A 27,924-nucleotide genomic window follows, 5' to 3' on the forward strand; every position below is an offset into this window, starting at 1 on the left:
AAGATATAGCCAGTTTCGCCACGGCACTGGCGTGATTAACATGTGCGGGAACCGTAAGGTATACCGCAAAGCCAGGTAACCAGCAGTTTCCATCTATCACTATCTTCGAACGATCAACCGATCAACCTGTTGTGTGAGTGTACGGTGACAGTTAGTGTTATAGTTTAGCGGCAAACAAAAGGCACGGCGACTAGTGATCATTTTGTTGCAAACTGTGTGAAATTATATCTGAGTGCACGTTGATGGGGGTGTAAATATAGAATGTAAACAAACATCAAAGGCTCAGCAGCTGGTGACTCAAGGGTAGATGGCCACCTGCTATCAAGGCCATGTCAAAAACGTGACTAATCAGGGATGTAAACTGTTGACAAGTGACGCACCAAGGAAATTTAGATTTAAACAATATTACTGCACATCACAAATTTCTGGAAGCATCTTGATGTTTTCTCTATGCGGCACCGTTAAAAAAATCAGTTTTTAGTGAATACGCTGTACCGTACGAGTGGTGCATCATTAGACGGTTTTCTGCTGGAGCCCTCAATGTTCGGGCCCACCCGAGGACATTCGGTTTCCAATCAAACAGCAGGTTCTGTTGCGCAAGCTGCTCCAATGACTTCAAATGGTGCGCGCCACACGCAAGACGGTCATCGGTCGACACCGGTTCTCCTTGCGGCTCACCGGTTTTCGCGCCATAAGTGGACAACGACCGACGACATACTTGCCCTCGTCCGTACAAGTCCGCGATCTACCGAAGATGGCCGTGTGCCAATCCATGACAGTTAAGTTGTAGAAGCAGAAGAAAATCAGCACTACCGCACCATCGAGAGCAATCTGCTTAACTACTTTACGGTTTCGGGTTAAATAAAAAAACTCGTAATCAATGCCGGAAACAGAGTGCTTTTGAACGCACGCAGCAAACTAGCAATCGAACATAGGAATTGTACAAAAAATAACTGAAAGTATATGTGTCTTTCTTAGTGTTAAACGTATTCATCGTACGTAAAACGTATATAACTCCCCATCGATTCTACGCTTTGGATGATTTGATTTGCATGTCGAAAAATCACGTCCAGATTACGCGTGGGAGAGAGAGATCGTCCATTCCAGCACGAACACGTGGGTTGACGTTTGTGACGAATTCTTTCTGACATACTGGTTCTACGCATCTGGTTAACATTATGTACGATAAAAATAATAATCGATTATACAACTAGTATGGCAGCTGGTTTTTATTGCGATGAATATTGCGATGATAACACGATAAATTGTAGGGTCAAAATCTACACTCTGACAGTTACGTTTCAATATTACGGTTGAAATCCATCTTGAAGTGTCTCATACATTCAAATCATTTTCTTTAATTTATTCTCAACATTGGAAAAATTACTTGTAACTGGCTTGCATTTACTTCAGAACGTTCAGAATGTTCTACGTTAATAATCTTCAATATCCTCCTATATTAATAAAAATTATTAATCTCAACTGTAATAAGCCCTCAAAGCGCATCGTCTGAAGCGTGCCTTAAGTGGTTCCAGACCAGAAATAAACGATTAATCGACCACTATCGATCTCTTACGTGCTTATAGTTGGAATGTTATGCTTACCAAATAGCAATGGAATTCGGCTTTAGATAATCACATGTTTCAACAAACACACCGCTAAGGATGGTTGCTCAAGCTCTTCCTACGCTAATGAAATGTAAACGCCTTCAGCGACAAACGTACCCGTGATAGCACGCACGCATCTGTATATGTGTGTTGCTTTGTTGTTGTCCATTTGTTGGACTTCCAGCTTCCATCCGCAACAGCGATGTATTTGCCGCCCGCCTGTACACGCTAATATGACCATATTTGTCCATCTGCGCAACCCGAGTGTCGTACGGTGTCGTGGTTTGATCGATTGAGCCGAAGATCACCTTACCGGGATCGTGGCCCAAACGAATTCGTATACACACACGTGATTCCCGGTGTCGCCAGCGGTGAGGTGCGCCACTTACTCGCCTATCGCTTCACCGACCATGCCCGTCTCTCTTACCGGTTACCAGTAAGCAGGCGTACGTGTTCTTCCGCCGTGTAGTGCCACAGTCGGAAGTCGTAGTCGTCATCACCTGAGCTGGGCAGTTATTGCGTGCTACAGCATTCTTACACTCTTGACAGGTATTCTAATTCCGATCAAATCCAGTGCAACATTTAGGCAGCACCGGTAGTAGTGCGATGGTAATTGTAGTGAGTAGATCGATGCCTAAGTCTATGCTTACGGTACGTACGATTCAGTGACGAACGGACAATATTAAAACTAGTAGACGAGTGCAGGTGCATCTGGTGTATCGGGCACACGTGTGCCAGTGTTCATCTGTTTGTTTCGGGGTGCAGCCGAAGCAGAACAAGATCAAACGCGGCATCCAATCAACCGAAGAACCGGTCGTCTCCCAGATTTAACTGTCACAAAGCGGTGGTACGACAATCAACCAACTTGAACGGTAAGAGTTTTAGCAGTAATTGAAAATGATCCATTTTACACACAAACATACACATACATATATATATATATATATATATATATATATATATATATATATATATATATATATATATATCAAGACCCAGGGCCGAGCTTATCACTCAATCAAACAACGCGCGAACGTCGAATCTTCCAAAGTATTGCCTCTGGAAACAGGACGTTAAGGTAAGTTCCGTAACCGGTAACCACAAACGGAATTGTCACTACACGTGAAGAAAACTAGCTGGAACTCAGGTAAAAATATGTAGGTTGTCGCTATAGACGTAATTGTCCGGACTCTGGCCATCAACAAATCCGAGAATGGTTTGATCGCTGAATTGCTGAGTGCGCGGAGTGGTTTCGGCGCAATTCGCAAAACACGCAAATTGAAACAGCGCCAACCCACCCACCCACGCGTAAAAAGGTGATTCAACCTGGGTTTTAAAAAATCAAAACGTAAAACAGGTTCTTTACTATACGCCAGCAGCTTTCGGGTGGAAATCAGCTTTCGGACGTGCCATGTTCAGGGTTCCTTGACATGGCATACATTTAAAGGTAGTAGCAGACAGTGCGATGGAGCGAAAGAGCACGAAAGACCAAGCTGAGAAAGAGTCACTTACTATTCAGCAATACGGCAATCCTTCGGTCTACATGGGTCACGGAACGACGAAGGTAAAGATCGTCAGGGTCAGTACCTTCGTATCATCGGACGTCTGTAGCTGAGGTTAATCTCGAGTGCATCTCTTCCTTATTGTGATGAGATTTATTAAAAAGGAAATGGATACGTTTTATTGCCTTCGCGCTGCATACGGTAGCATGGTGACGCTAGTAGTGCACGTTATCCACAAGTTAATGATGGATGCAATAGTTTTACTAGCCGCTTCCAAACTCACCAAAGTCTGAATGTCCTTCACGCTTATCTGTCCTGTAAACGAATTCGTCAACCATAAAAAACACCTCTATTTGCTATATCGAAATGCGCAACCAAGGCTAAAGGTGCTTGCATAGTACGAAGTGGGGCCTCAGAGAGACGCTGCTTCGGGAACGTGGTTAAGGTTCGGTGATTTCTTACGTCAAACTGCGTACCGATGTCCCCGATGAGTCACGCACGCTACATGTAAACTTGCTCATCGGTACAGTAACCCGTTGTGTGTGTGTGTGTTGAACGTTTGACTACTGATGAGATAATGTGAACTATGCGAAATGTGTCATCTTCTATCCCTACCTTTTCATATTTAGCACGACAATCATTGTCGATTCCGGACTGCCTTGCCTAATGGTTAATGTGACTTGAAGTCCTTCAATTGCTAATTAGAATATTTACCTTGTTCAATGTATTGCGTCCACCAATAAGTTTCCAGAGTATGAGCAGAAATGCTCAATGTTCGGGGTTCACTAATTTCCGTGCGAATGGCCAAAAAAAAATCACAATCTTATTCCCATTCCTGCAACATGCTCCTAGCCAATTAGCACAAGATAAAAGAGTGCGGAAAGCTGTGACCAGCAATCAGCATTCCACCCGTGTACGTAATTCGCTCATACATTAACCATTGGCAGCAAACACCATCATTGATCTCATTGATCATCCATACGTGTACTCAGAGAGCAGCGTGTTAGCCGCATTCCTCCACCGCGGTGTACCACCAATGAAGGTCTCCTGGGTGTTTATGCTGATTTCCACGATAGTTCTGTTAGGTGGGTGGGCACTTGCGGTGCAGCGTATTATCTTGCGCAGTTGGTAGCATTAAATTGCGGACTGATGACGCCCGATTGTGCGAATGGGACCCGGTATGGAATGGCATCCCAATGTAGCGAATGTGGGATGGATGGGGAAGAATAAATATCGTGTCCACCGTCATCATCCATATATGAAGGTGCATTTCATTATCGCCTACTAGGAATGCATTTCGGTGAACCGCGTTAGCATCGTCTCTTTCTCTTTCTCGCACCAGATCGAACAACGCTTGTGTGGGAATTCAATTAAACGATGGGTTGTAATGCCGAGCGTTGCAAAGGTCGCCTTGTCATAGTTTACACTTTGTTTGCTTTACTACCGGTAGCGTGAGGTTGTCTTTTTTTCTATGTGTTCTTTGTTATTATTAGAATCGCCCATGTGCGTGATTTAAAAAGATGGTAACACCGTAGTAGTTCGTGAAGGCATGAGATCTGTCATGCTGGATATGGCCGATTGGACAAACTACATTCGTAGATGTGAAAGGGTTTTACGATTTTATCGAACTGACATGTGATGCATATAATTAGTCTACTTCGGAAGCAGAACTCTCGCTGATTGGTGAATGAGATGTTAGTCGATTTGTTTACACAGTTGACCAGAAACTGATTACACAACAATAATACATAATAAAAAAAAACTTTACATAAATTAAAAGCTTATTGAGTACTAATAAATTTTGTAACGAAGATTTGAAAGTGTCCCAGTAATGGAGGTTGATTGATTCGTAAAACTTTGCTTTGGAAAAAAACGTTGATAGTTTGAGTTCATTGATTGGTCTATGATTTCATTATCTGGTGGTTAATTGATCTCAATTTTTTATAAGATATTCGTGAAACTATGAAACGCTCTTCCTGTAACCGCTTAAGTACAGTTCTGCACCTTACTGATCACATTTTGTCCGTTTGACCCAGCTTTACATGCATCTAATATTGATGATAAATTATAATACATGTATACTAGCTATCAGAGTTAGCAAACGATTTCACGCTTCACACAGTTTAGATATTGTTTAAACAACAGCGTTGAATTGACGCGTTTCGTTGAGCAAAACTCCCACAATAAGCATTTTTTTTTTATTATCATTATTCAATTTTTATAAATATTCGTCCTCTCTTCGCGTGATCAACCTTCTAACTGCTTCAAGCGTTGTTCTAGCCGATGTATAAATATAAGAGTCCCTTTCTCTTGCCATGGATCACTGACTTTTACGATCAAATCGACACTGGGGCGGTCGATTAGTCCACTCATCGATGTGACCGTACGGTAGCGAGTGGGTCGGTATAAGATTTATTTGATTTCCGATGGTACCAATCGGCAAGTTTTACGATCAAATAGTAGATCAAATCAAATGACGCTGGAATGTCCTTCAGCGCATGCCGGTTGCTGTTGGTTGCGGCGTCAATCATCGCGTTAATGGGTTGGAGCGTGTTGTTGGCCGACTCACCGCAAGCGGAGTGCCCTGAGTGAGACCCCGTCATTTGTTTTTTTCGATGCGCTGCCCATATGAATCAAATGTAGTTCTAATGATGTGTTGCGTTTTTTTGTTCTTTCCTCTTTTCACAATAGAATTACCTTCGAGGGATACGGCATCCGGACTTCATATTGATTTAGACGAGCAAATGGTGCAACGGGAGACCGAAATAGCAACAGCACGCCGCTCGAAGCGGTCTGTTATTGGTGGTACGCCGGACACCGAACCAAACGCCATCGTTAGTGAGCAACGGTTTGAAGGGCTCGCCCTAGAGGGCGTTAGCCCTCAGCCCGCCCAAAATGTGGTAAGTATCGGTAAACATTTTGATTTGATTACACTGTTGCGCATCGATAAGAGATCGTAAACCATCGTCACTAGCAGAGCCGAACGAAATGTATGCGTGCGGCATACATTTAGGCGCGCTCAAGACACATGGAAGCCGCGCTAGGTTTGTTAACATCGTAATACGGCAAATGGATCGCGTCTGTAGTTCACACATGAATGGTACTGTATACTACTCCATACATACTGTACTGTACTGTATACTGTAGTATCGAGCATAGAGTCTAGAGTCTAGAGCTGTGAACAGAAACAATCCCTGGTGCTACAACGTCAGCGAAGAAGCAAAGTAGGGGACATACGAACAAAACAGCAATCGACGAGAGCTCGACATATCTAATGCCACATTCTTGGCGATCCTATCGTATGCACAAATCCCCACACCGTCCGGTACACCACGTCATATCAGGCGAAGATCTCGCTCCATCATCTCACCATCTTCCCGCGACACGATCGGAGCCGTGCGCATATTCTGCGGTACGGCATACGCACTCGGACACATGCGTTGGGTAATGGGTTAAAACGATTGCACAACACACCGCCACGAGGTAAACCGAGCCGTGTGCAGTGTTACGGTGAAGTGGAACCGTGAGAGAAAAAGATCCGTGTCTGCGCTAGAACGTGTCTCCTTAGGGCCTGTCCGTGGTCACGAGAAGCAATAACAGGGGGGCGACAAAAACCCGGACCTCCGAAAGCTGGAACTGAATCATGGCTACAACCGAAAGCTCAACCGAAAACAATATACCTTCAAACGAGATGTCAAACGTCACGTGAGTGTTTCTCCCCGAGTATCCTCCTCCAGAGTAGGCGAGAAGCATAATGAGGGGAGACAAAAAAACAAAAGCCTGCAACAGTAAGACACCAGTTCCAGCGGAACGGAACCATCCTCCGTAACCTAGTGCGCAAGTCATCCAATGCCACCCATGCCAACCGGGATAAAGCTCCGGCGTACTTGACGCCCGCCAACCCGGCCAAAACCGAACGTAAACGGAATCGCCGACCGATCGCGATTCGTGATCGTGACTGAATGTGCGCGGCACTCGAGAAGGTGTCGTGTGAGCTCGCACGAGTATACCTGATCGCACACGTGTGTATGTATACATGTGCCTATGTATGTATGCCTCATAGAGAGAACGTCTAAGCGTGGCTGAACCGTACGTAAACGGAGGCATACATACTGTCGGTACTGTTTCGCATCGCATCTTCAAGCGCACCCGATGTGTACGGGCGGACGACATAGAAGTAGCAGCAAGCCGACGTCTACTAAAATCAGGCTGTGCGAACCGGGCCACATTTAGTCGCTTCTTACTCCCCCATCGTGCTTGTTCGATGAGCTGATGGGCTCGTTTGTGAACTAAGCGTGTGTGCGTGCGTGTTAGTTCGCACGCGTCGAACGATTATCGAAGCAAAATTGCATAGTGTACCTTGTCATCCGCTCGATAAGCGGACGCGGTATCGGATCACAACCGAAAGGACGCAAACGCAGCGTCCATAGAGGGGTTCTTCGTCGGCTGGGATCGTATATCCGGTTAGGATAGACGATCCACAGATCGACAAGGCGACGGCCCAACACGAAAACTAAACCCACTACTACCACTAGAGCGGTCCGTTGTACATCTTTGTTCTTTACTCGCCCGGTTTCAGCGTCAGTTGTCACAGGTGTCTGCGCGACACTGTTGTTTGCCAATTCCAGCCACTAACCTGTATAATGATCTGTGGAAACCTGCCGATACCGACAGTGAAATCGTTCAAAACTAGTGAACAGTGGTGCTTATGGGTTTGCACCCGGGACTGACTTCCATCAATCAAACAAGAAACCAACCTGAAGGCGGATTCTATGCTAATGATGGGTGGAATCTGCATTTGCAGCCAATCCAGCAAAGCCCTGCTGATTTTGGCAGACGAAGCGCAAATACCCCAACCCCCCCGTCATCCCACCCCACCGGGGGGGTGCCAGAGAGCCTTGGAGTTTTTTATCTTCTTATTGTTAAGCTCAGGTGGAGGATTGTGGAGCATGTTTGGAAATGCTTGTTTCGCTGCGTTACCTTCTGGGCGGATGATTGCATAAACGGGCCCGTTTGGTTTACGCTGGTGGCAAAGTGCATCCAATTCGTTCCGCTCTAGTGTACCGCGCTCAGGAACTGGTTGACTTGCTTAGACTTCTTCATACTTCAGATCTTTAGGTAACATACATTACAATATGTACATCTAATGTGCAGTGTGGTTGAGTGATGAACTCTGGTGTTTTATGATTTGATAAATTCTCGAGAGTTCTACCTCACTTCTTCTTCACGTCTATGGAGAAGGGGAACACTCCGGGACGAAGAAGTAGCAAGCGATTTGCTACGTGTTGGTCGCCCTGCCCTACATCCTTTATAGCACCCGCATTCTCGTAAAGGGCGAGCAAAATATGGTCACACTGGGCTGTATTGCTTTACCTAGCAAAGACCTCGGGGAAAAAGGGCTCGGCTCGCTATCTATGCTCCGGTCTGGTGTACGATGCATGTGCTTTGCTCCAGTTCTGCTGTCACTCCGTCCTCCCTTCCATTTACATCTTCCAGTCCGGCAACATTGAACGTGTGAGAGTGCCTGCATGAATGGACAGGGTAAACCAGTATGCGGGCGTCATCACACGAATCCATCCAAACGTGCAACAGCCCATGAACGAAACGAAAGTGAAAACGCGAGCTAGAGTATCAACGAATCTGCCGAACTTCTGACATCTTGGCCCCGAACGAACGTGGGGTTTGAAGGTGGAAGAAGGGCCGCATTATTTGGAGGATGGGGAGGGATAAGAGAACCAACGGAGGGACGGTGAGATGGATGGCAATGAGTAACGGCACAAGTGCGCACCACCATTACTGCTCAACAGCGGTACCCATCATCAGCTGGTCTAGTGGAGCTGTTGCGCAGGTTTGAGCGAACGGTGGCGGCATGGGGGCAGATGGAGGAGCAGTATAAAACCGCACGACATCGAAAACAAAACGCGATCTCGAACACAACATAACGCCTCACATACACGCGAAAGAGGTAGGGGTGGGTTCTCTCAAAGACACCAGACAACCCGTGGAGTAAGCGATACACCGATAGGCTAGACTGTTGTTGAAAAGAGCTGCACAGCGTAATCAACAACCAAACGTCGGCCTAACGAGAACCGAGAGAGGGAGGAAATGTGAGAATTTTCCTCTTCGTGCGTGCGTTCCATGGTTGGTCTTGCTGGGTTAAAGGGAAGGGTGAAGCGTACCAGGGAAGGGGCGGTTATGTAGTTGTGTGCAAGAAAAATATGGCCAAAGTGTCCACTGTGTTTGCCACCAGTCCGGTGGATCACAGTACGTTCACGGTAAAGCACAGTGACCAACATCAGTTACGTTCGTCCATTCTTGGCCACCAGAGTGTCGCGATTCCAGAATGTGCTGCCAAGCGTCACCAAACAATCAGGGTGGCATCAACAGAGCCCATCCAGCAAGAGTATGCGTTCGTGTTTCAGTGTGCACCATGCAGGAAAAGTGCGTTGCGTGAAAGTTAAACTGCAAACAATGCGTGTTAGTCATCCAGAGGTATGACTGTAGAACGATAGAGAGGGGTAAAAGTCAGCCAGCTACCAAACGTCAAGCAAATTGCCATTCCAAGGACAGAGAGACCGATTGTTTTGCGCCATCTTCACATCCAATCATCCGTTCCGCGCACCATCAACACTATCCATACTGTTCGTGGAGGAAACGAGAAAACTTTGGTTATAAAGTTTGGCTCAAAAAGTGAACGGAACCTTGGATCTATTGCCATTCTATGCACAGACCATTCCCGTTAATGTTGCGGTGACACACACCGGAACACCGGAACAACGGATTGGCATACTATAATCAGCTTCTGTTCCGTCATTCGTACTCGTGTTGTGGAGTTCTGGGCCGACACTGTGCATTGGTGTTTACGAGATTATAATTAAAAGAAGTTCTTCACGTGGATGATGTTAGTTTTGAAAAATGGTTTAAACCCGATTAGAATTTAGTCCTGTGCCTTGAAGTGTATTTCTTGTGGATAGTAAGGCCATTTGGTGTATGTAGGAATTTCCGTGAGTTCACCTTCGCCTCATGAGTTACCTAGTATATACTCTAAATATGTCTTAGTCGCTCATAAAGCTTCCCGATTGGGACAGACATATCATCTGTATCATTTAACATCTCCAGGATTCTCTAATACAAAAAAAATGCTTGACTGTTTGTCTAGTAACTTCTCCTGGAATAGTATCATGCCGTTTTTCCAAGAAAAAATAATATGACACATTGATACCTGTTTGAAGCGAATGAACACCACAAACGGTACGCTATAATTGATCCAATAACAGTCAATGGTGTGCGCCTCCATTAGCTCCACACACTGGTAAATTCTGGGTGTAAAGCCACTCCCGTGCATAGTGACTTCCCACCCATCCACCCGAAAAGGGCGTCCGTGGCAGGACCTGCAACCTTTCTGCGCTCAACGACACTCCACGGTCGTACGCTCCGGGCGAAACGTGTCCGGCATCGGTCGGCGCAACTCCACAACGACATCCGTCGTGTAGACCGCACTGGTTGGAGTTCGAGCCAAACTGGAGAAATTCTTCAGTTCACTCGCGTCACCAATTTTTTAGCCGCAAGGGCCATTATTATTACTTTTATTTATTTTTTTCTTCTATTTGCTCGTAGTGTGTCGCAACAACTGAAGACGCCATTGTGCTGGGGAAGTGTTTTCGCCGTATCCATCGAAAACGATGGCGGGCGGTTTCGATGTGGTGCAATATCGGCATGTTGCGCAGCACTGAGCTAAGCGTGCACACGTAAAAGGGTGCTAACAGCAAAGGTGGTCGATCGGGTGGGTGCGCATTGTTACCGGTGTGCTGTTTATTTTAGCGATTATCGTTGTCACGACGCAGCGGGATCCTGCAATTGCCCAACATAAACAACCACCTCAGCGGTTGTATGGGGCTCAAACGGAGAAGAAGAAAAAATGGGAAGGCTGTTTATGTTTACAAATTGAACCTTTTTTTTTGTTTTATCTGACCCGAAAGTCCAGAGCTTTAGATACGGGATCGGTGGATGACACTCGACCTCTAACGAAAAATTGTGGCTTTGCGTAGGGGTGCAATGTAAATTTCAACACCATTAGTTGTCGTATGGGCCGAAAAGGAATGTGTGTAAACAGTGTGCAATGCGCCCTGTGCGTCTCTGTACTCGACCTTTACTAGGAGGTCGGAGTAACCGTGCCGCGCAAACGGTGGAAAACCTGGCCAGCCCAACGTCCATATAGCGCTCAACGTCGTGCTGCGTATTCTTGCTGACCTTCCAATTGCTGCGATGCTCCGCGCAGTATTTATCGTATCTTCCTCTGTTGCTGCTTTTCTTCTCACTTTGCATCAATGCCTCGCACTGCGTTGGTGGCTTTAGCTCATTAAAAAACAATTCTCACCCGCCGGACCTTCAGGCGAAAATTTCCCAGCCGGGACTGAAAACCAAACCCCTTCACACAGAAGCTTTACCGTACCGGTTGGCTAGTAGTTTTGCACCAATGAACTGTGGTCCATTCGGTGCGTTTTATTGGTGTGCTTGACATTTTACGATCCATTCCACTGTTTACCACTTCTCTCTGTTAATCACCCCCTTCCCCCCAATTCCCCCCTCCCCATCACCCACCGCTAGCACGGTAATCCACACGGATGACCTCCGAGGCATCCGACTGGTAACGGGCGTCGTTCTGTACTATTGCGTGGTGATGCCCACCTCGATTAGACTCATTCGTGCTACGGCACTGGATGGATGATTAGTGTATTTACACTTGCTCGTGCTTATCGATCAACCGTGTCCCGTTAGTCGCGTTACAAAATGGGGTGATGACAAGCAGCAGTAAGCGCGATGGCACTGGATAGAACCTATGTGCTCACCCTTACCCGTACAACTATTGCAGGTTAGGTTAGGTTAGATGCGCCGAAGGTGAATCTTTCAGTGCAAGATATTAAACGAGCTATTAGCCAGAGTTGGCAAGTGACAAGTTATAAAACGAAAGTTAAACAAAGACAAAACGAGATTGTGTGAGAGAAAGATTGTGTATGTGTGTGGAATCAGGAAGTGAGCACAACTAAACGAGAGCAGCAGTGCGAATGGTGGTAATACTAATCGTACTGCCAGGAACATGCCACCAGCATTCGCAGCCTTGGCCGCAACCGCAGCCACAACCAGCGAACCCACCAACACCACCATCACCAAATCCACCAGCAGTATCGTCCCGCCATCAGCAAACCAAACAACCGCCACCAACACCCACTGACGGTGGCTTCCACTATCACGTCCGGCACGGTAGCACTCGCAAGGGCACAGTACCGCCACCACCCTCCACGTACCACCGTACCCGGCGCCCACAGCCGGGACCGGACCGTACCGGGACGAGTGCGCGCACCCGTACCGCCCGCGCCGGTTCCACGCTACGCAGGCGAGCGCCACAATCGGGCGGTAGGGTATATGGACGCCCAGTCCGATCCAACGTCCTTATCGATGCCAACAACAACCATCCCGCGACACCGGACGGTCACGAACCGTCCGGATTGCGCTACCTGTCCCGTGTAATCATTTCCGATGACTTTTCACAGGTGGAAGTGAAGACGGCGGCGGATAATGCCGAGGTTGAGGCAATCAATCGTGAAGGTAAGTGAGGCGTTTGGAAGGCATCTAGTGAATGGTGTGCGCTCCAAATGATCGGAGGGTTTGTGAGATTGCTCCCACTCAGGCGTAATGTGCGATGCACATTGCATACATTTTGGCGCAGATTCGTATAATTGTTGTGTAATAACTTTTTATTTTGCGTTTTTGATGCCGCGCACGGTTAGAGGAAATCATTAAGAAGCGAAAAACGGAGCTAACGACGACGCGCCAGATAGAGACGCGCGTGAAACGGCAGCTACTGTTCGAGGATGGCAAGGTGGTCGAAGATTCTGGCCCGATCGTGTCAACCAACACGACCGAGGACACGGACAAACAGGAAACGGTACAAACCGAGGTGGGTTATTGGCGGGTGTCATCCACTAAAACAACCTATTAACGCATAATTCAACTGTGTCCTTTATTACACCCTCTACCCCCCCCCCACTTTTTCATCCATTTTAATGCAGCACCGTACACTGGGCGATCCGGAAGGGGATAAGTCTGGCAACCGGCTGGCCGGTGCTGGAGAGGGAAGCGGCAATGACGCCAACCAGCAGCCCACCCTGCCGGTCGATAGTGTAAGCAGCAACGCACCAAAGACGACTGGAGGCACCATCGTGGCCCAGCCTCCCGATGGGTTGCTGCGCAACATCAAGGAGGAGGTGGTGGTGTCGCGGGAGGAAACCAAGGAACGAACCGAGGTGACCGAGCAGAAACATTTTGGTGATTTTACCGACGATGTAAGTACGGCACACTATCAACACTCCCAGCACGTAATAATGCGTTAGGAAATGGGGAGGTAGAACGGAAAAGGAGGGGGGGTTTTTCGGTGAGTTTCCTGTGCTGTCTAAAAATGGGTACGGTGCGGTGGCGGAAGTAGCAGCTTCCGGGCTGTGTCTAATCAACGCACGGTTCTCGCCCTGTTAGGCATTGCTAGCACGACGTAACGGCTACACCGTGAACTCCACCTTACACGGGAAGTTTTGTTCGGCAGCGCAATTTGGACAGCGCGCCATATGCGAACCGTACCGATGGTGGCGATGACCATTAGTAGTTCTTCGGTACGAAATCGAATCGCCGTAACCTTCAGCCCGGACACAACTGCGCACTCACTTCCCTTCCGTTTTTAGCACCGTTGAACGATGCTTTTCGGCAAATAACAGCTCGCTGGCAAGGTTAGATCAACCGTTTGCTAGGTTAGCCTTCAGTTTGCGGTTGTGTGATACGGCAAAGCACGTTCGCAAAAGGTGACGCAATGGCAACAACAATGTGTGCGATGTCATCGTTCCGTCGTGACACCGTCAGGGTGATGTACTATGCTAAACGTAAATTTACTTTGCAAACTAGAGTAGTTTATCAACGCGAGATGGTCAAGTTTTTTCCTTACAACTTGCTGCTTATTGTATCGAAGGTAGCTCCGAGGCATTGACAATTGGAAAGATTTTGGAAATTCTTAATGGATTATACTCACGATAGAGCAAATGACAATATCATTCTTTTTGTGATCAGTGGGCAAACCCCATGGAGGCCCTAAGCGGAATAATTATAGGATATTCTTACCAATACGAAACAGATTACCTGGAAGGTGGTGGAACCGAGGGAGAAGGAGGAGGGAAGGTTAGGCGGTTGTTAATTTACTTTATGAAATATACGACATTTTGCATTTCCGCTTAATATTCTAAACTCATGGCTGCCACAATTTTCTTCATATATATCTTATTCAATGTGGTTTACTTACCCGGGTAAACAATGGGTAGTACTCAGGACTCTTTCCTTCCATGTACCTTTGCACTTTACTTTTACAACCACACGCAAACATTCACTTCGGAAAACAAAACTGATTCTTCGCCGCTCCTTTGCTTTTACAACATTGCCTTTCTTCCTTTTACATACACATTTCGATTTCCACATTGAAAACACCTTTATCACATTGAAATCACCACACTCGCCTACAATGGCCACATTTAAAAACACGAATTCACGCAATAAGCTCATTTAAAAATAGACATGACTTTTTCTCACCAATAAACAACCAACATTTGTAATTTTTTCCTGAACAACAACACTTCAAAACAATATTTTAAACACACGGCCGCTAGAATTTTCTTCTGGGTAAACGATAGGTAGCACTCAGGACACTTTACTTTCATGCACCTTTACACTTTACTTTCGCACACATTTTACTTTACAACCACACGAAAACATTCACTTCGGAAAACAAAACTGCTTCTTCGCAGCTCCTTTGCTTTTACAACATTGCCTTTTTTTCCTTTTACATACACACTTCGATTTCCACATTGAAAACACCTTTATCACATTGAAATCACCACACTCGCCTACAATGGCCACATTTAAAAACACGAATTCACGCAATAAGCTCATTTAAAAATAGACATGACTTTTTCTCACCAATAAACAACCAACATTTGTAATTTTTTCCTGAACAACAACACTTCAAAACAATATTTTAAACACACGGCCGCTAGAATTTTCTTCTGGGTAAACGATAGGTAGCACTCAGGACACTTTACTTTCATGCACCTTTACACTTTACTTTCGCACACATTTTACTTTACAACCACACGAAAACATTCACTTCGGAAAACAAAACTGCTTCTTCGCAGCTCCTTTGATTTTACAACATTGCCTTTTTTTCTTTTTACCTAAACACTTCGATTTCCACATTGAAAACACCTTTATCATATTGAAATCACCACACTCGCCTACAATGGCCACATTTAAATACACGAATTCACGCAATAAGCTCATTTAAAAATAGACATGAATTTTTCTCACCAATAAACAACAAACACTTGTAACAACACTTCGCTCTTCTCGTTCAAATCCGTCCTTACATTTATGGTATGGAAAATGTAGGCACTTTCTAACAACATAAAACAATGTCCGTTCTTCGAGAGGCGTCGAACCCATGACCGAAGGGACCCTAGACGGTCGCCTACTTCACCTTTTTTAAGTTTAGTATTTTTTTTTCGTTCTTCAGAAGCAAGATGTTTTAAAAGTAACATCGGTTTTACGCGGGTGATATAAATTTTAACACAACCGGAAATCTTCCCGAAAACCATATCCGAACAAACTCACAGTTACAGTATTCATATTCAAAATGGATGAATTGATAACGTTTTCAATTATATTTGCTGTAAACAGTAGGATAATAAAAAAGAAGATGATTAGATTTACTCGTTGCTATCTGTCGAACAACGTATTAAAAAATAGCTAAAATAAGACTTTTTTATGCATCTACTTCAAGCAGCACCATTAATAGCTCCCTTAGCGCCGGGAGCATTGCGCGTGAAGCGAAAGTAACGTTAAAACCGGAACAATTTTGTTTCTTCTGCTCAAATCATATCCAACAGAGAAGACTTTAAAGGATAAACCCTTTTCTAACATTACCCGCCTTGATATGACACATTCTTCCTTGCTTTCTCCGTGGCTGCGGCAAAAAGTAACCGAGCGAGAATACGAAAGACTACAATGCCCTTGCAAAGTCAACGGTCAACCACAAGCGACGAACCCGTTTTCGCTCGGCGGACGTTTTCATGCTCCGCAGTGTTTGAGAATCACTGTTGATTCTCGGTCTGGTTCGTTTCACTGTCGCGTGATTTTTTTTCTTCACCCCTGCTCCCTTTTTCATTTAAAAAGGGAACACACCGGTTTGTGAATAAAAAAAAGCAATCGGGGAGGGAATGCAAATGGCCTTTTTTGCTTCTCAGCAAACTGTGATAGGGCGTCCCTTTGGCGACTGCTCCCATTAGCAGAACAAAAATTCTTGCCCCTTTTTACCGTACACTACAATGCTTGCTCTCTAGCTCTCTCTCTCTCTGCCCTTTCCCGGCTCTCCCACCCTTGGAGGATTAGGATATTCCAGACAACTACTAAACACGGACCCTGGTAGAGTCGCGTAAAAGATGAAAGTTGGCTTGCCGCAACAGAAAACATGTGCACTATCATTATACATTATTTTGGAAGCTAAAGTTCGGAATTGCCTTCATATGGGAGAAACACTTTTCATTGTGTTTACCATCTTATTACTCAAGACACAAAGGCACATACACAAGTGTAAGATGGTTGAACACAGTGCCCGTAACATAACAAAATCCCTTCAGGCCTTTTACCTTTTTCATGTTTCTTGTGGGCCATTCTCTTTCGCTTGCCTGCTGTCTCTTTCTTTCGTAGGTTCATTTTTTTCTAATAATCTCTTCAGCGCATCAAGAATGTAGCTTCACTTACTTTGCGTTGTTTCGATGGTGGCTCCCAGAGCGTCACGTTGCGGGTCATGCAAAACCTGTGTCTCTTCCCTGTTTTAGTGCTCTTTATATCAACACCCGCGTCTCGCATTCGATATTTGCTTCGCATTAACATTCGTCTCTCGTTGATCGTTGATTTGCGCGTGCAGCACCAATGTTATTATGTAGTCTCCGCGACTAAGCTCTTGTGTTGCCTCAACTCGCTCGCTCGCATACACAGGTCCAACGTCTATCGTAGGTATCATCGAATATCCTCTGAAATAGGGACCACCCTATATAGGGAGCAATTGGTTAGAGAGATTTTCGGACAGAAGTATCGAGGTACTAAAGTCAAGAAACAATAATCACGTCAATACACCAGAGAGAGTGTGTGAGAGAGAGAAAGAGAGAGGGAGATAGCGCTAGAGAGGGAGATAGTGAAGATCTGTCTGAGTCTGTACTCAAAGCCACTCAGAGCCACCGTGGGGGGCGAACGAGTGCTTTTGCCTGCGTGAGAGCCTACAAACCCGTTCAACAACCTGCCCTGCAGACTGAACCGTGGCGAACATTTGCCGAGCCCGTACGGCTATGGTCGGGACGGTAGGACGGTTGAAGGCATCTGGTTTGTATGCTTCTTTTTCCTTCAACAAAAATGGTGGGCTACCCGTTCGGGTACGGTTGGGCTTTGTTTCGTGCAGTCGCGCCAGTGCTGTTTGATGCTCGGGCACGGAATGCAGCGCGCGGACACGGCTACGGCATCCTTTACACCCAACCGCCCCCCCACCCACTGACTTGCTAAATTGGATTAGTGTTCGGCGATCGGAGTGTACCACAAGGTGTTGATTGTGGTGGAAAACCCGCGTGGATCTAGCTGTAAGATCAAAACACTGAAGAAGATCTATAGTGTGCTGCGCATAGAAGCGGCTACATGTGTGTACAAAATCATTCAAAGGCTAAGGCTCAACAGTGGGGATACGCAACAGTGCAGTGATGTGCCGGTAAAAGTTTACGTCCAGTTCCATTACGGTCAAAGTCGTTCAAAGTGTTAGCTTTTTATCCGTGACTTAAGTGTGTCTCTTTGAATATCTGTGCCTGTTTTGCCTGTTTGTTTGGCTAGATACGATGCATCCTGTAGGTCGTGATTGAGACTATCAACCCGTAACTGACCAAACATCAATCGAACAGAACAGGCTTCATGTCAGCATCAATTGAACCAATCAACCGAAGGTGATATAAAAAGATCCTGCCCTTACCTTCAAGGCGCTAAGTGTCCTTTTCGAGTAACTTCTTAGATATGGAAAACCAATGAGATACTAGCTCAGTTTTTTTCCAATTTCCAACATATCTTAAAATTCCAAACCATAATAAGCTTACTAGGCCCTGTTACAAACTCCAGATTGAGTTCAGAGATATGATACAACCGACATCTTTCCTTTTTTAAATTCTAAAACGAATATCCCGATGATTTTATCAATGTCTAGACATCCTTTTTGATAGGAAAATTATATGTTGGGCGATAGCTCTTTTTATCGATATGTTTAAACGCATCAAAGTGTACGCTGTACCCCGCTATACGATGTTGAATATTGCAGACGAAGCCAATAATTGATGTAATGGAAATGCGAGTGTGTAACAAAAATCTTCCAACTGTTTGACCTGCCTCCGTTATCATCCGCTGGGAGGATCCCAATACGTGATGTAGGGCTTACGGCTTGCCCGTCTACACACTAATTTTGCCTGTACTTATTACCGAATGGCACACACAACATGAACCTCGCACGCACAAAACGGGTGGTGTTTGTTTTGCTTTTTCTTTTGCGATTACTTTTTGAGCGCACTGGCAATCTAGCACGGCAATCACCTTCGGTACATGGTTCGACTTGATCTAGCCATTTTTTTATTTGTGTTTGCGCTTCCCTGTATATATGTTGCCTTCGTCTACGATTTCCTCCTTTCTCTGCAGTCTCATGCAGGCGTTGCGGGCTGCCACCGTTTTCGATACCGGTGTACACTGGCTGATACACACCGAGCCGTAATGGTACGGCAAACGGGTAGAGAAGCTTACCAGGTGCTGCCTCTTTACCAGTGGCGTCTAATTTCCGGGTTTGATGCCGTCTGTTTCGATAGTTTTTTGTCCGTACACCGTATTGCTCGCTGGTATACGTGTGTTAAACTGTTAAGCCTCTATTTGGTGGATGACACGGTTGTGTGTGTCCTGCTCTAAATCTACCTTAGTAGCTTTTGACCTTGTGCGGTAAAATGCCGTCCACCCACGTGTGACGACGGGGAGCATCGAAGTTTGACGCTATTATTATATCCCAAGACACAAGAGAGATAGAGAGTGAGAGATACCCAAATGACACTCCAAGTGATCCCGTTCACTACAGAAAGGTCGTCATTAAACACCATCGTAACGGAACTTTTTTTTTCTCTCTTATTTTTATTTTTGTAAAGATTTCATTTTTGTGGATCGCTGGTTAGTTGAGATGATTGGGCGAATCCTTAATTTAGAATTTCAGAAGAAGAAAAACTACCGTTCTCCTAATTTGACCCTTTAAGCGTTTGGTTGCGCATACCACGTGCGAACGTTGTCAGCATCCGTAAGATATAGGGAGTACGATCATTAAATTTACCAGCCACAAACTGTCGGAAAAATGGGCTAGACAACAACAACAAAACGGGGATATTGGAACAGTTGGATAAACGGGTTTCTTTTATCTGGTTGTTGGTAGCTTACCGGAACTGTATAAATTGAACCGAAAACATTGGACGCATATTGTCGAATCCGATCGGTTCGTACTCATCCACCCGTTTCTCATTCCCTGGCACATACACACGAACAAAGAAAGTTGTTATTGGGGTCTCCCTTCTTCTATGTGTGTGTAGGGTGCACTACTGGGCGTGAAACTGCGCGGACTAGCTCAAGGACGGACGGGTGGGTATTTGCACGCACACAACACATACGCGTTTCGAAGGCATACGAAGTGAAGGGACTAGCGTTCGATTATTTCGGTAGCTAATGAAATAAACCTTTTTCTGCGCAAGCCAGGACAAGATCTGACAGTTTGGTAATGAAGCGAGCAAGATTGGAGAGGGAACGGTTCAGACGAACAGTGACCGACCTCTGCATAAAGGTGTACCAGCCACCTTTCGCAAATCTGCATATGCATTTGATCACCCTAGACCAGTGGTCAGCAGTTTTTCTTTACAAAAATATTTTAAATCAAAATTTTAATACATTAGCTGGCGAAGCTTTTCAAGCATAATATAAAAAAACCACAAAAATATTCATGTATGAGAAATATATAAAAATCACATGACGAATAACATATTCCCACTTGCTCAAGATATGTGCTAGTTGTGCCATAATTGCCTATTTATAAAAAATGATTGCAGGCTGCATAGCACAGGAGTGAGATTTTTCATCTATTCTCAAGAACCAGCATGACATGATCATTTTGTGCAAAGAAAGTGTCAAAGATTCGTGTACGGCTCGCGAGTCGTCCATTGCCGACCACTGGGCTAGACGAACGGTCAGAACAGGTTTTTTAGTTGCCTTCCTTCTGAGCTTACTTGGCACCAGAGTATTGGGACGCTGGATTTTTTTTCTTTGCATCACTGTCTTTTTCTTTCTTATTTGGATACCATCTCAATCGAAGATTCGGAAACCATAATTTGGTAGCAGGGCACATCCTCGAAGTCATCGAAGGTGCACGCGACGTTCTGTTTAACTCAGCATGGTCGGTACCCTGCCATTAGCGCCTTTGGAATCTTAAGCGTTTGCGGTCCAATGTTTGCCCCGGACTGACTCCGAAATGGCAGGTTCACACGGCAAAGAACACTAACCAAAGGTAGTGCGGTGAAGAGGGGGCAACCTAGCGGATCGCCTGTCCGTCTGTCCACCAGAATTCAACCCATTACAAGTACCCGATGATGCAATCGATCGGTGGAGAAGATTTTTGGGTGTACCTTTTACGTAACGTGTCTGCCCGTGTAGGAGAGATGGATAAAAGAGAAGGAAGAAAAACAAAACCCACCATTGCTATCCCGCTTTTGCGATGGTTTACTACAGGCAGATCGTACCTGACATGCTGTTGCAAAAGATTAGCCCGGGCGAAGAAGCGGTAACCCGTCAGGTCCCCACGAATGAGAGAACGGTTGGGATATTGGTGGAAACAGTCACGACAGTTTGTTGCAATTGGAACGATCTGCTTTTTCTTGTTCGAATAAAGATGAAGATGCATTATGTGACACTGTTGGCGAACCGTTGGTATAAAGACGAACACCTGATAGTTAGCAAGGTTCTTAAGGAGATGACTCCTATGTAGTAAAAAATGCTATGTTATGCATAAAAGGTAGTTGTACATATCCAGTGTTTACAGTTTTCTCTATTTTAGTATAGCATTGTATTATTTACCCTACGAACATTTCATTCATTACCATAAGATATGTAAAGTTCGAACTACTTCTATATGTATGGTACGAACATGAAGGAAGGCAACTGATACCTTCGGACTTTTAACCCGTTTCTCAGCTGCCCGCTGTGAATCGTTTCGATATCTTTTTTCTCGTTTTATTTTTATTACTTAACCGAATTTTCGTACCCCCAATGCACAACACTGAAGCAAACAAAGGTACAAACTGAGGTAGGAAATGGGTCAATAGCTGCATCGAAAAGCCTCAATAGGATAGTGCTATCGCACTAGTTTACGAGTAGAAATCGCTACTGATAAAAGAAGATACATCGGCGATCACATGTCTAATTCATTGGGCAACATTTTTTGTTGTTACCACGCGTGTGTGTGTTTTCCTTCTTTGCATAATTTCAACACTATTATAGTGGTAGAATTATGCAGACTAATAGGGAGGATCACAATAATAACATATGATATAATTTGTATGAAGATACTATCATGATTCTTCAGAAGATACTATCATGATCATGGCTGGCATGACCTTATAAGTTGTTAAGGCAAGAAAAGAGAGAGAGAATTCTTGACATTACAATTAAAGAGACATGGCAACAGTGTCATCGTAAAAGTAATGATAGAACTTAAAATGTTTCTTTTTGTAAATTCTTAAGTGTTTCTTCTTAGTGCCCTAAGACTTAAATCAGTTCTGCCTATATTAGCGAAGATTATATTTACGATGTGTGAGTGCATGTATGGTGTAAGGTGGAGCGAGAGAAATATTGCAAACACAGCATAACCTGGAATGCCTCGCGGTGTCCAAGAACATAGCGGTAGTAGAGAAATATATCTTCTTTATTCGTCTGCTACACACTGTCCTTTTCTTGCTTCCCGTAATTCAATATGATTGATGAACGGTAGTGACGAGGCGATTCTTCTGCCAAGAATACATAAGGAAGTTGTAGCAGTGGAAAACTTGTTCCAGTACGCGAATCACTCCAAACGCAAAGCAAAGGGAAAGGTGAGCGAATAATGTTGGCAGCATGATTTTACCGGTTTCGTTTTTGTTTAGCCTGCCGCGTTCGTGTTTCTCCCTTTGGTTGAGTTCCACCTACATCTGTGCGGCTTTGCCAGCAAGAAAAAGAACTGAACCCACTTGAAAGGGACGTCTGTTACGAAGAAGGGAAACTGGTTTTGATCAGAAGGGATATCTTGGCGACAAACAAGTTATTGATAAAGGGTGCAACGAATGGCGGACAATGGAAAATATTGTTACACGTGAAATTGTTGGATGGATCTTGTCCTGCGAAAAGTGGTCTAAGATGCTGCTACAGCAAAACTATTGTAGCACAGGTAGAATCATTTTGCAGAAAGACATTAGACAAATTGGGTGCGTTACGTTACAATATCTTCCGCACTCAGGACTAGCAGGAGTTAAACAAGTTTTAATTTAAGCTCTTGCTATGACAGTAAAGCCGTGTCTATCGTTCAGTCATTTGTGCTTTGTACGGGTACCTTCAGGTACTCAAAGCCTGAACAAAGAGATCTGCACAGTTTTACACTACTTTGTCTAGAAGAAAGCTGAAAGCTTTGTGTAAGTTAATCTCCACACATGCTAAGATGCTACAACTTGTGCATTGTCTTGTGATTTTGTAGCTTCACTAATTCTTCGGGATATAGAGGTAACGGGTAAGAGGATAACCTCTGAAGGGTCTTTGTTCTGTGTATTCTACATCACACCAGACAGATCTATGTAGCCAACGTGTCGTATCGTAGAACTCACTGGTATGTCTACCGTGTGGGTAGACAGGGAGGGATCTAAAGACTATTTGTACTTACATTCTTCATTCATTCTTGCGCCACATGCATACATGGTTATGAGGGGCGTATGGTGAGCAGGAAACTAAGTGGCAGCTGTCGCGCGCTAGTGGACACCAAATAAATCCAAAAACTATACGATAAACAAACACGGCTTAGCAAAACACGTCCCTTTTCCCAGGTAAATGTACTTACCTTCAAAGTTAAATCAAAATCTTTTCCCATTTATCCGTGGGCACTGCTACCTACATTCAGGCGTACCTGAGAGCGATCAACAGTGGTGTGGACGATATACGGGAGCTGTTGCTGTCTGAGAAGGCACGTACCGAGCAAACGTCAAGCGGGCCACAACTGGTACAGCAATCCATCAGCTCACGGAAGGTCATCGACAGTGAAGACACCGATATCCGGCAGCTAGCCAAACCGGACGGTACGCTCGTGACGGAAAAGGAACAAACGCGCCAGCACGAGGAGCTATACGACGACGAACTGCCGGAGACGGATGAGCAACGGTTGCTACCGGGCTACGATCAGGTCGATAGTGGCGAACGTGTTATTGATCAGAAGGTAAGCAAGGCAAGGGGTGGGGCCTTTTTTCATGTCAACTTCTTATCTCCGTTAGAACATCATACCAAACTCACCACAATTGCTTTGTATTATGATTGCTTAGTCTTCCGCACAGCGATACTACAAGCAACGTGACGAGCAGCATGTGGATCTGATCGGCCCGAACGGTGAAGTGATCGGCCACGAGATGCGGTACGCAGCAGAGCAAACACAGATGGACAAAGACGGTGTTGATGGTGGCCGTGTTGGTGGTGGTGAAACTGGTGGTGGATTGCTATTCGATTGGGATAGTTTGTCCGATCGGTTGCGTAAGGCACGCCGGTTGGGACGGCAGCCGAAAGATCTGGCACTGGTTGGACAACCGACCAACAATCTGACGGGCGTTGTACCGGTATTGAACGATCGACTCGATGCCCTCACTAAGAAGCCGCTGGATTTCGATAAGGAAGAGGAAACACGCAAGCAGGAAACAAGCAAATGGCTCGAGTCGCACTTCGGCAGCGAGTCACGGTCGTCGCGCGATTCACGCGAAGATCTGGACGAGCTGGTTGAACCGACCAAACGCACCTACTTCAATGTAACGATCAAATCGGGTGATACTGTTGGTGGTCCTGCAGTCGAACCGGATGGGCCGGATACAGGTGCTCCGTTTCGTGGTGGGCGTGCTGTACCACCGGGGCCCACCTTTTTCCAGGGTGTTTCCGAATGGACGTCGGATAGGACGGGTAGACGAGGACTAACGACATCCCGCGAGGATCTATTGCTGGAGGGTTCCAGTCACGATGCCGGCTATCGATCCGGGGACCGGCATCGTTCCGGCAGTGAAGATGCACGTCCTGTGCAACGGCAGCTATCCTCCGTTCAACCGGGCCGTAGGGAGGAACCCGGTGTACCGATGTACGCTCCCGCCTACCTAACGACACCACGCCCGAAAACGAATGCCGAGCGTAATTTCAACGCACGGTACGGTCGTTCGGTGTCACCGGATCGGCACTCGATGGGTCAACCAACACCGGACGGTCGTCCTACCGTTCCGCAACGACGCAAAGTGCTCGAACGGCGACAGGGTGCTGCCCAGCAGCAGCACCAACAACAGCAGCCGTACCATAGCAAACCGATCGGCCCGATCGTCCATGGGTATGCACCGCGCAGTCGCTCCGTGTCTCCGATACAGATACCACCGGTAGTGACCACACTGCGCAAACCGTACCAGAAGACACGCTTCAGCAGCATCCAGGATCTAAGTCACGCCGGTGGACCGCAGCATCAACAGCTCCAGCGGGCGGCTAGCCGTGCGCAGAGCACACCACCGAAGGCGAACCGCGTTGGTTCCGCTATCGGTAACTCCATCCGCAAGCTGATGGGCAAGATCCGCTCCGCCAGTGCGGAACGGAAGCTCAAACTCAAAAGCTCTAAGCAACAGCTGCAACAGCAGCAACGATCCCAATCCCCGACACCGTCAGCGCTGGCCGGAGGGCAACAGAAGCGACAGTCTGCGACCTACCAACAGTACAACGTGATCGACGGGCACATTAGCAGTAGCGGTGGTTCGCCGCTGCTCAATCACCATCACCATCAATATCAACATCATCACACCAGTCAGTACGGAGGCGACGATCAGCGACTTGCCAGCCATTCACAACCACCGTTTGCTGTCAGTCACAAACCGAACGGTGCCGGAGGCAGACGCGAATCAGACCGCATTCGGGAACGAAACTACACGGAACGGCGTGGTTCATCGGACATACTGTCCGACATGACCACCGAAAGCGGTGGGCCAACGCCCCGCCAAAAGTACTACCTTGGTGAGAACCCGTACGGTGGTAGCATCTTCGGAAAGGAGAACAAATATAATCCGGCGGCAGTAGCAGCAACAGCAGCAGGACGTGATCGTCGCGAGGGACGTGTCTACACCTCCTCCCATACACGGTAAGTTGTTCGGCTGTCCAAAGATGGTGTCCAACATTCGTTCAGTATAGCGAAACGCTGAGGGTTCGCTTAACAGGCCAATATCTTGCCGGGCTCCATGTCCATACTTGGGCCTGAACATGTGCGATTTAAGCATTCGAGATTCGATGTGCTGTGGTGTGTTTAGGAAATCGTCAAACGCCCACCCTTGTGACCAGCCTTGGGGAACCTGCTCGAGTTGGTTCAACCAAACTGAAAAAGAAATTAAAACCGGTTTAAACACTCATGTGTTTTTGCAAGATAACCGAACTATTGAATTAATTAATTAAGATTAGTGAATTATCCCTTCAACCAATTATTTGAACTATTTTTTTTTTACATTCCCATGTGCCTCAACCATTTGCGACGACTATCAACGCACTTATGCATAAGTTATACAGCTCATGGAAGAATCATTTTACTCATTTATTATTACTCTTCCTCCGACTATCACTCGTGAATAAGCTTTTCAACTCATTAGATTTATATCTCATTCATGATCGAGTTGATAGTCACCATAAAGAGTCATGACGCCCTTTCTGCTACAATTTTTTCAACGAGATGTGCAGCAACATTTCATTTTCCAATTTATAATGTTAAATACTATTTGTATTCTTAATACTTACAATACTTACAGATCTTTCAGTCAGCCACCACAGACAAATCTACATACGCTGGGGCGGTTCAGCAAAAGCACCAATCGGCTCTCAACGACGGCCGGTGGCGGAACCCATTACGAGCATGATCCGTCTGTTCAGTACCATCCCGGTGGATCCGGGTACGCGGTGACCAGCTCACAAACCCTTCCCCGCAACGATCAGCATCGACTGCAGCGCTCAAAACCACTCCACTCATCCACAATAAATGTATCAATCGTTAACACGGTTAACACAAATGGTACGAAACCGCTGGCGAATACGGGGCCAGTCAAACCGGCCCGCACCTACAAAGCCCTCAACCGGAGCAAATCCTTCAACGTGCACGGATTAAACGGTACGAATGATCCGAGCCCGATCTACCTTGAAAAGCTGAGCCGCGGTCCAGTCACAACCGGCAACGGTGGAACTCCCGGTATCGGTGCTGGTTTCTACCGCTCCAACTCACACCTGGACCAGTATGCAACGTCCAAGGAGTCACCATTGCAGCTGAAGAGTCCCTCGATCGTCAATCTGGTCAGCCGCAGTACGCGTGATCTTACGCAAAGCGGCGATTGCTATCCGAACGAACGGAGCAGCCCGGATGGCCCAGCGCTCGATAAGAAGAATGTTTTTCTGCGCAATTTGCAAAACCGTGCCCCGGAACTGTACCGTACGCTGCACGGCGGCGGTACGGATCCACACGCGAACGGCACACCAACATCACGAGAATACCTCAATACGTACATTACGCGTGAGCAGGAGCAAACGATCGGTACCCGGTCACCGGTAACAATCAACAAAGACACAGCCAGCATCGTGCGACGCGGTAGCTCCAGTACCGAAGACTATCCGGATTCGTACCGGCTGCCGACGTACCGCATTGACGCAAACGAGCATCAGCCGCGAACTAAACACTACAGCAAAAAGACAACCGCTCCATCACCAGGACGCTTGGATGGGAACGCCATCGGTGCTGGTCGTTACCGGGCAGATACTGACCTCAAGTACCAGGACATGCCAGGTGGGGGTGGAGCAGGAGGCGGCGGTGGTGGCGTTATTATCGAGCTGCGCAGTAATTCCTAACTTCAATTCTGCTCGTACTATAATCGTTACTAATCCAATGCTCACAGCGCGTCCCGTTAATGTGATTTTGTGCCACAAAATGTACAAGCAGAGATTGTATTGAGTGCGTGTGTTTGTATATGGTAGAGAAACCGCACTTGGTTCTGGCTCCTACCACCCGTTGAGCTACATACATGCATACATAAATACATATTCACACAGCTCGTGTGCCAGACCATTTTAATACATTAATGTAACACAACGTTTCTTCTAAATAACAACTTTTAAAGTTCCACAATAGTGTTCAACAGAATAAGAACATTTATTTCACGATGACATGCTATGAAAAATGGAGGACTCTGGGATATTTTACTTGCATTTCTTTTTCTATCTATAGCTTACCATAGTTCACAACTGTCCGGGTCATAAATGCAGCCAACGGACGCAGCCTTGCATAATACTATGACAACATTAGTTAATCTATTTTCGAAAAATAAATCAGCCAAGCAATCACTTGTACCCTTGTT

The 27,924-nt window shown here is 46.0% G+C and overlaps 2 protein-coding genes across 7 annotated transcripts in view; one reads left to right on the forward strand and one right to left on the reverse strand.

Annotated features, from left to right (window-relative positions):
• The window catches only part of LOC125761953 (ephrin type-B receptor 1), a 73,170-nt gene extending 56,110 nt beyond the window's left edge, over positions 1 to 17,060 (reverse strand). The window contains exons 1-3 of one of the 2 annotated variants that reach the window (XM_049423601.1): positions 16,961 to 17,060; positions 15,407 to 15,867; positions 14,451 to 14,632 (exon numbers count right to left, since the gene is read on the reverse strand). The gene's annotated coding sequence lies outside the window, so the exon portion shown is untranslated. Of the gene's footprint in view, positions 1 to 14,450; positions 15,020 to 15,406; positions 15,868 to 16,960 lie in introns of both variants that reach the window. The other variant, XM_049423593.1, reaches the window with a different exon arrangement.
• On the forward strand, positions 1 to 27,697 carry LOC125761910 (uncharacterized). Of its 5 annotated transcripts, none has more exons than XM_049423518.1 (9): positions 1 to 133; positions 2,182 to 2,479; positions 5,801 to 6,009; positions 12,661 to 12,715; positions 12,898 to 13,067; positions 13,180 to 13,452; positions 23,439 to 23,750; positions 23,854 to 25,679; positions 26,335 to 27,697. In XM_049423518.1, the coding sequence occupies exons 3-9, from the start codon at positions 5,854 to 5,856 to the stop codon at positions 27,416 to 27,418; spliced, it is 3,876 nt and encodes a 1,291-aa protein (XP_049279475.1). In that variant the 5' UTR covers positions 1 to 133; positions 2,182 to 2,479; positions 5,801 to 5,853; the 3' UTR covers positions 27,419 to 27,697. The 5 variants fall into 5 exon arrangements, with proteins under 5 accessions (XP_049279475.1, XP_049279467.1, XP_049279457.1 ...); XM_049423500.1 differs by having other exon boundaries at positions 7 to 133; positions 2,157 to 2,479; XM_049423526.1 differs by having other exon boundaries at positions 18 to 75; positions 2,157 to 2,479.
• Positions 27,698 to 27,924: the final 227 nt, after the last annotated feature.

This window comes from Anopheles funestus, chromosome X, assembly GCF_943734845.2.
Source record: "Anopheles funestus chromosome X, idAnoFuneDA-416_04, whole genome shotgun sequence".
Classification (NCBI taxonomy): domain Eukaryota; kingdom Metazoa; phylum Arthropoda; class Insecta; order Diptera; family Culicidae; genus Anopheles; species Anopheles funestus.

Excerpts from the sequence above, each read along its gene's own strand:
- LOC125761910 (XM_049423518.1), top strand. The coding sequence starts at position 5,854 with ATGGTGCAACGGGAGACCGAAATAGCAACAGCACGCCGCTCGAAGCGG. Across the intron at positions 13,453-23,438 it reads TTGGTGATTTTACCGACGAT|GCGTACCTGAGAGCGATCAA; the intron begins GTAAGTACGGCA and ends ACCTACATTCAG. Across the intron at positions 23,751-23,853 it reads AACGTGTTATTGATCAGAAG|TCTTCCGCACAGCGATACTA; the intron begins GTAAGCAAGGCA and ends ATGATTGCTTAG.